At 32.0% G+C, this 8,997-nt stretch overlaps 1 protein-coding gene across 1 annotated transcript; it reads right to left on the minus strand.

The window, feature by feature from the left end:
- Window positions 1–6,943: 6,943 nt before the first annotated feature.
- LOC107898441 (LOB domain-containing protein 1) lies at window positions 6,944–8,467 on the minus strand. The gene is made up of 2 exons (XM_016823918.2): window positions 8,023–8,467; window positions 6,944–7,504 (listed from the first exon to the last, which is right to left on the minus strand). Exons 1-2 carry the CDS (start codon window positions 8,341–8,343, stop codon window positions 7,208–7,210), a joined length of 618 nt encoding a protein of 205 aa, XP_016679407.1. The 5' UTR covers window positions 8,344–8,467; the 3' UTR covers window positions 6,944–7,207.
- Between the last annotated feature and the right edge of the window lie 530 nt (window positions 8,468–8,997).

Consider the following 8,997-nt stretch of genomic DNA (forward strand, 5'->3'; position numbering starts at 1 on the left):
TGGATGCCATACATCGATCTGGATATCACAGAATGTGTCCCACCATAAATTTTGGCCATTCGGAGTATGTGAGACACGAATGCGCCATTGATAGTGTACGAGATGGTGAAGATGCATGAATCAAATCGAGTGATACGATAGTTCGGGTGGAGGCAAAAAATTCCGTCGCCACTGTGAGACATGGAAGCACTGCACAAGCTAGATCTGCAGGAGAAGACCAATAAGAATTGGCAAGATTACCATAAGGAGTACATCAACATTTGGGATCAAAGGATAGAATTCTTACTCATCCGCGAACACTTTTTCTCATCAGACATGATGGCCTGTTTGGAGTACATGACTTGGTTCACAGTCGCCAGCAAGCCATATCTGCTATCGGTGTAGGTGAGGAGTAGGCAACTTCATCAGAAGAGTATGCTTTTTTGACAACCGAGGTTATCAGTAAATGACGCGTCCCCTTAAATATAGAATTGATGCATTTAGCTAGGTTCGCTGTCATCTGCCTGTACTGTAGACCCCCGTCATATGATTGCATCCACTGTTCAAAGGGTATGTTGGTGAAGTAGTATAGAATTGATGCATTTAACTGTATCTTCTTCCTTATCTGTACCTTTATTGTCATCTTCAACCAAAAGATTTGATGCACCATCGTCGGATCCAGTCGTAGGGAGTAAGTCATCAAATTTTCTGTACCCTATATGCTTGGCAAAGTTTGCACCAGATTACAAACCAGTGTATGTTGATGGCCTTTCGATATAAGTACTTTCACTTCAGGAAATCGATCCACTAAAGTTGAAATTGAACGTACTGGCTGAGTGTCGTGCCCGGGTGTCGAGGTTCGAGTTATGCTTATACCCCGACTGATAATGGCCATCAGAGTTTAAACTGGCGTCAGAAACTAAAGAATGTGTACCCATTGATGCTTCAGGGACATCATAATAGGAGCTTTGTAACAAATCAGTAAACTTACCGCACAACCGTGTAGTAGGACTTTCTATTTCAGCTTCAGTTCCAACATTTGCTGCAACGGTGGTTGAAGATAGACTAGCTCCATCAGCTCAATTTAAAACAATTGGATATTTAAAAAGAAAAATCTTCAAATGGTGATCCAAAGAAATGCAAACAACATTCGCAACTCAACTCTTCAATGTTAGATATGAATTTGCTGTGTGCCTAAGTTCTAAATATTTCAATACTTTAATACCAAAATAGAACAAGGTGAGAGGGAATGCGTGCTTCAAAATTCATTTCTGAATACGCGTTTTCGTTGAATAATAATAATGAAACTATTTTCAGTGCTCAAAAACCGCGTTTCACAAATCAAATAATTTCATCAGATGTATGCTTCAGAGGGTATTCAATGCCTCAAAACGTGATTTAGATTTTACCCGGGATTCCCAAGTGATGCGAACTTGGTCGCATCATGTTTCGACACAACTTAACGTCATCGAGAGTGGCCTAAGCTCGAGGGGCCCAAGTGCAAAATAAAGCTTAATCTCAGTTCATTGAGCTCAATTCAGCTCATTTCCAGCTCAATAAGCTTGTTTGCTCGTTTTGAGTTTAATTTTAATTTATTTCATTTTAGTTGCTGGAATAATTACTTGCTTAGTTAAATTAGTTAATTTGGTTCAGCTTAATTAGTCCATGCGTTCTAAAACTGCTAGCTATTTAATTAAGTTAGTTAATATAGTTTAGTCTAAATAAATGTGTCCAAATTCTGGTCGTTTTAATTAAGTGTTAGTTCATACATAATTTTAATATGTTTCAGCTGAATTTAAATGTGCATTAATTTATCACATGTTTTTAATATGTCCAGACTATTACATGTTTTAAATATGTCTAGCTACAGTTGAAATTAATTAGTAACTTAGCTTAAATATGTGTTATAATTATGTCTTAGTTTAAACTTGATTTTAATGTGTCTTGAGCTGTCGAATTAATGTGTCTTAAGGTGAGTTAATTTGCTGAATTAATTTACTGCAGGTACATTGCTTAGGACAACAATAAGTGAGCTGATGGTTCAGCTATTCAAAGCACCTCTTCATGGACTTGAATGGCCAAAGATCAGTTGTTGGTTATTCTTCCCAAAGTGGCCGGTTAGCTCCCCAAAACTACCTTGAAAGCTTTCACACCAACTGCACATTCCGTTCACATTACAAGGCTGTCCAGTTTTTTTTTTTCACACACTCAAGATTGTTTCCATTCGATTTCATACTTGGGTGACCATTAGAATACTTGAGCTACCAATTAAAGCTCCAAAACTATTCAGCTGAACAAGGGAGTTTCAATTAAAGCCATTCAAGCATCTAGGCCGAATCTACCCAGTCATTTCAGCTCATTTCAGCCCCTACTTAATTTCATTAATGTCCAACTGAATGATCACCTTCTAGATGCTTTCCATTGGTGTCTCCCATGCTAGGAAACTTCAAGGAAGCTGCCAAGGACATTTAAGAAGCTTCAAGGAAATTTCCAGCCATTTTAGCTTTAATTTGCTGTCCATTTAGCACCCTTAATAGCCTATTCGGCTATCCCATGTAAAAGGCTATAATATGTAGTTCAAATCACTTTGTAGGAACTTTTTACTTCTTTGATTAATGCTTATAACATTTTGTGAGTTTTTCAACTCTCTTATTTCATTTTAGACTCAGCGTGACTTATCTAGCTTGCTAGTGGTGCCATTCTGTTTCTTTCGAACTTATCACTCATTCCGAGTGTGGCATTCTCCAAAAATATACCTTTGGTTCCTAACTTTCTAGTTAGCGGGTCAAGGTCCACTTTAAGTGACGTATAAGTCTCGGGTCAGCACTTTGATATAGTGTTGGTTCTTTCTTGTCCTTAAGATTGTTTTCCTATCCACATCTATCAACTTATTTATCTTGTTTCTTTGATTAGCTGGATTATCATAATCCTCATTCATTTAACCATTTTTCCATTATCATTCTACTTAACCAAACCATCCTCAACACATTCATAACCTCTGAACCATCTAGCCAACCTTTGTTTAAAGTCTTACTTGGCCAAATTCAACCATTACTCTGTTCAGGAATGATACTTTTCCATTTTAATGATTGGGAAACAAACGACTCGAATCATCATCGAGGCGAGATCGTATCATTCCAAGATCAGGTAATTTTTTGATAGGCTTTAATGGAAATGTAAAGAAAACTTGTCCAGCTAGGCGAGCTTCCCTACTGACATGATAGGAAAGCGCGTCTAGTTGGACGAGTTTTCTTAACATTTGTACTAAAATCTGCAAAAAAAGTACCTTAATCTCAGGAATTTTTTAGTAGATTTGAAGCACATTTTGAAGATGTTCGATGAAAACACTAGTCTTGCTACGTGTTTTTGACCATAGAGATTTTTTTCTTTGCAATCTCACCCCTCTCCCGCGCCTATAAAAGGGGTTCCCCTCCATGCTCTATCATCCTTATAAAATATCATCTCTCCCGGCCTTCATCCCTCCATTTTACAATATTTCTCTCTCTCGATTTTCTTCCCCGCTTCAATGTTAAAATTTTTTGTCACTAATAAAATTTCTGGTTTGAGGTATTCTTGAGTTGTCGGTGATGCGATATCGCTCTAAGACGCTCACATTTCATATATCTTGTCGATATGAGACCATTAACATTGAAATAGACATATTTGGTTCACATTGCATGTAATTTCCATGCTACACATTCATGATTGATCTATGTCATTTGACTATATTTGTATATGTGACCATTAATGAGTTTAGTCATCATTAATGTGACAAAGACTGCTTTGATCCTATATGGATATAGTCGATGGATGATATTGTTATAGAATACCTGTCATATGATATTAAATTTTGAGCTCATAAGGTTGTACATTTATTAGGAAACATATGTTGCCCAAGTGGAAGATTGTTGGATTAATATTCTCAATTATGGGCACATATGTATAATGTATAATGCTATTATAAAGTGTGATACAACATTAAGTGACCAATTATGTTATAAGTGTCATAGATATTAAAGTGTCATGGAAATAATGTGTAGATACTATAAGTAGTATTTATAATTTGATGATGGGCCAAATTATAAATACCCAAAATTGATTTAATAATCAATTATTTTAAAAAGAGGAAGTGGTCCCCAAGAAATAGATATATATCTTGTATTTCTTTTCCATCCGATCAGAGAGTTAGACGGAGAAAACTATTTTCCTGAAAGATCAAAACTTTCTGGGGAATTTCCAACAATGGTTTCATGTAAGCTTCCTCATATAATTTTGTTTTTAATAATTTGACATGACAGATCCTAATTTATAGTTTTAAGTTTACATCAGATTTTTAAGATTCTAACACGTAGTACAAAAATAATTAGAAAATTTCACAACTTTTGATATAATTTATAAAAAACAAAAACAAAAACAAAAACAAAAATGCTTTATTCTCCTTCCTCCTTCCTTCTGCCATTGTGTGTTTAATAGGTTTTGCAAAAATATTAAAAAAATGTACTACCATTAATAGAGAAAGCAAACAGCTAGAAGGGATGACACCACTTCTTTTATCTTCTTTTATTATGATAACTGGCTGCATACATTAGGGGTGAGCATTCGATTAAATCGAGTCAAAAAATTTTGAGTTAATCAAGCGGACAGATCCTATTTTATCATCCTAACTCGATTCAAAATTTTTTTCGAATCAAATTGAGTCGAGTGAAATGAAATTCGAGTCAAGTCGAATCAAATAAAATTGTTTGAGTTAACTTAAAAATTAAATATGTAAAAATAAAATATTATTACAGTATAACTAATTACATGTTAGAGCACATAAATTTGAAACCATATATATATTTGAAAACCTTTTCAAAGAAAAATAATAAAAAAATTAAAATACTTTAATATGATAAGCTTGAATCATTATTATTTTAGAAAATTTTAAAATTTTTAACTTTCTTTATATATTATTTAGAATTTTTTAAAAAAATTATAATTTTTTAAAAATATAAAATTTGAAATTTTTATAAATATTTTGAATTTTAAAAATTATTTTGAAATCTTTTTTATAATTTTTGTTGAGAGAGATCAATTTGTTCATTTTCAAAATTAACAAAGACCAAAGGGGTATTTACACTAATATGGTATTTGAATTATTCAAGTTATAGAATTGTAAGGTTCAACTCGACTCGAACTCGAAACTCGAATTACTTATTCTAGTTGACTTGAAAATTTTAAATAACTTGATTCAATTAGCCTAAAATTTGATTTTTTTTCTAATTGAATTAGTTGTGCTTACCCCAACCACACACTTATCGCTAAAATATGATATTTTATTCCAAAGGTGAGACGTGTTAGGATCCCACTTAAAAAGATCACATTGTAGTGTTTATCAAATTTATGACTTAAAAAGATTGACTTTAAGAAAGAAACTGAAATTATTTTTATTCCTTGTAAAATTTTTTCATTATAATTTGATTATTTTTACTTAGTAAATTGTTAATTGAATAAATCCAATCTGATTTTTATGAACCCAAAAAATGCACTAGTTGTGATATTAATAAATTATGATTTTATGTTGTTTGCGAACAACATATTATTAATACCCAATCCAAGAATTTAATACATGATTTGTCCCACACCATTATGGAGTTCACAACTCACATTTATAATGCAATTTATTGCTTGCATGAAAGAGAATTTGATTCGTAAGAGCAAATTAACATTCATTAAAATCTTTCATTTTCAGTGTGATTTATTCTTAATTAACCTAAACGTTTCTATTTATAGTGTGAATGTCATTATGTCCTACAAATGAACCCTAATTTTAATTACCACACCTAACACCATCAATTTCATGTTGAAATATTGGTTTGAGAATGTGAAGAGGAGAAGAGAGGTTCAAAATATGAAGGCCATCCTTTTTTATTTTATAAAATTTGAGAAATCATTTTTTCTATTTTAATTTGGAAATAAATAATCCCTCTAATTATATTTATATTACTATTATTCTTGATATTAATAATTTTTAATTAATGAAAAATTAATTAAAAAACTTGTGGAATTTTATCATATTTTTATACAACATAAATGAATAGTAAAATGTTTGTATCTTTTCCTTCTGAGTAGAAACTCTACCAGACATGTCGGGCGCACGTGTTATGGTAAAAGTGCAATCAAGCAGCTAAGAGCTCAAAACGCGTATTTATTTATTTATTTATTCCTTTAGGGACAAATATAATTAAGATGGGAGGTCCTTTTTCTTTTTCTTTTTTTAAAATAATATAGAAAGACCCGATTTTCGCCTTGATTTTTCTTTTTTAAATATTTATACTTTTTTTAATTCTGAATGATAAAAAGCAGAAAAGAAAAAAGTTTCATAGAATGAAAATTTTGCTTTTGAGGAAGAAATATTTTTATATTTGTATAAGTTTCCTTTATATGATAAATTATTCATTCCTCTGGCTTTCTCTAACTAAGCTAATCTAAGAAACATTTTTATAATGATTTGAGAAACAATTTATTCTTTTTTTAATACAATATTTAATATTATCCATAGTCTATCCCAATCCTTAAATAGGAGGATAATATATTTCAATGCACTTAAACTTACGTCCTCCTACACTGGTAACAATGCCGATGCCAATTGAACTAAGACTCAATAGGCAGAAACAACTGATTCTAATCTCTACTAAAAAATATTGCGTAATAAATTAATTAAATGTTGGAATATCAATGCAGTTCAATTGATACAGTTGTTATTGTAAAGATAAAAAATTAAATAATTTTTCGATTTAAGAGTTTGAGGTTGGAATATCAAAATCTACCATTCTATTTATTTTTAAATGAGTGAAGATTTTAGGAAAAGAGGAAGCTAGTTTGACAGGTAACCATACGAGAATCTACATCTAGAATATAAAATTAGGTAACCAAAGTTGCTTTAATAAAATAGTAGACAGAGGGATATTAAAAAGATTAGAAATTATAAATATAGAGAAACCTTCATATGAAATCAATTTCCAAAGGTACCTTTAGGTCAACAAGATCGATTGAAAAAAAAGCTAAGGCTACATATCTCCCATAACTAACCTATATTCTCATTCCCATATGGGTACATATCCGACATAAATGTATTAATTTTTTCTTTTTATATTTATATCGGGATATGTATTGAACACAAATATTTAAAAGAAAATCCTGATAACACCGTAATTAATTATTTTACTGAAAATTCTCAACCCATTCTTCAAGTCCAGAGAGGCTCCCAAGGTGAAACAATACAAGTATCATCTAGAAAACAAGTGGTGTCAATGGGTTCTTTAGATTGTGACATTTCCAAGATTAGGGTTAACACATTGGCTTGTTGGCATTGCAAGGTCACAACCTCAGCTTGTGCCTTGGCCAGCTGTGCTTGGAGGTCACTCACTTGCTTTTGTAGCTGGAAAATCGCTCCGGCACACCCGTATACCGGATCCCGAATCCGAGAACTGGCCTCGTACACCATGCTACTTACTGCATCTTCTCTTTGGGACTCTGGTAGTTCCTGAGAATAGTTTCAGTTTTGTTAGCATAATTGATTGGAGATCCAAGGTTTTAAAGAAGAAAATTATCAAGTTAGAGATTATTTGGAAATCTGGCAATCATGCATCCCTTGGCTAGTCAACTTTTGATTTTTTTTCCTTATATTGTTAGTACTTGTATTTTTTATATAAAAGAAATGAGAAAAGAATTAGAGATATTAGAATACACATTTTAAATTCTATTATCTATTTCGAACAAAACATAATAAACATGATAAATTTAATGGAATATATATTGTAATCTTGACCGACTTGTATAAACCATTAAGTTGCACATTAATTTATTGGCAATTGAAGTCAAGATTTCCTCATTGCATGTGAACTGTAATCGTGACTTGACTTAGACCTTTTCACAATCAACACTGTGACCCTTTTTTCCATTTTTAATTTGATGAAATCAATATATTGGTTTTTTAAAAAATAATGTCATTTGATAATGAGATTAAAACAGGAATTTGACAAGAGAAAAAAAGGGGGGTACCTGCAAGGATTTGATGATGTTGCTAGCTCCAAAAACTCTATGAGCAATGATGAACTTAGAAGGCTCAGTTGGTGGGAAATAAGGAGCCAAAACACACTTGTCGACGCAGCGACGGCGAAGGATTTTGCAGGCAGCACAAGGGCTGAGAACAAGCTGAGGAGAAGCTGCTGCTGCTTGCGGTGGTGAAGAAGATTGAGAGTCTGGAGAAGGAAGACTTGGTGAAAACTGAGAAAGTGGTGAAGAAGACGACGACGATGGAGAATAAGAAAACGTGGTTGGAATTGAGATTGGAGAGATTGAACCTCTCTCATTGTTTTCCATCGTTGCCAAAATGAAGAAAATAAAAACCGAGTGTTGTTTGTTTCTCGGGAAAAAGAAGAGAGAGATAGAGAAGGTGGTTTAGTTTAGTTGAAAGCAGGGAAAGGGATTTGTATAAATAGAGAAGGGAAATTGGAAAATAAAAATATCATAAATATAACCCCATCAAAACCCTTCGATGATGTCATGGTTGTGTGAAAAGATATGCTTTTGTGGGCGCAAATTGTTACTATTAGTTAATATTGGTATTAATTTATGAAAAATATGTATTATCAGTTGATAATAAAATGATGCATGGTCATTTGTGTAAGATAAAAAGTATTGAAGGGTTTATCGAATAAATATTAATTATAGTTGTTAAAAAAACATAAAATTTATAATCTTAAATCCAAAAACCTTCGAAACCTAAACCTAAAATCCAAAATAAGAATAAAATAATTATGGTTAATAATAGTATTTATTTTCCAAATCCTTCTATATATTTTATTTTACAATAATTATTATATCCCATTTTATCATTAATTGATAGTGTATGAGACTTTTGCAATCCTTAGTTCATTAAAGTTTTTTAATAATTGTACTAATATAAAATTAATTACTTTGCATGCTTCAATAATTTTATATATGATTTTGCAACAAAAAAATATTAATACTTTA

The sequence above is a fragment of the Gossypium hirsutum genome, chromosome D04 (assembly GCF_007990345.1).
Source record: "Gossypium hirsutum isolate 1008001.06 chromosome D04, Gossypium_hirsutum_v2.1, whole genome shotgun sequence".
Classification (NCBI taxonomy): Eukaryota; Viridiplantae; Streptophyta; class Magnoliopsida; order Malvales; family Malvaceae; genus Gossypium; species Gossypium hirsutum.

What these genes read in the sequence shown, in the direction of transcription:
- LOC107898441 (XM_016823918.2), bottom strand. Translation starts at nt 8,343, where the DNA reads ATGGAAAACAATGAGAGAGGTTCAATCTCTCCAATCTCAATTCCAACC. An exon ending in ACATCATCAAATCCTTGCAG is followed by an intron (nt 7,505 to 8,022) that starts GTACCCCCCTTT and finishes AACTATTCTCAG; the next exon opens with GAACTACCAGAGTCCCAAAG.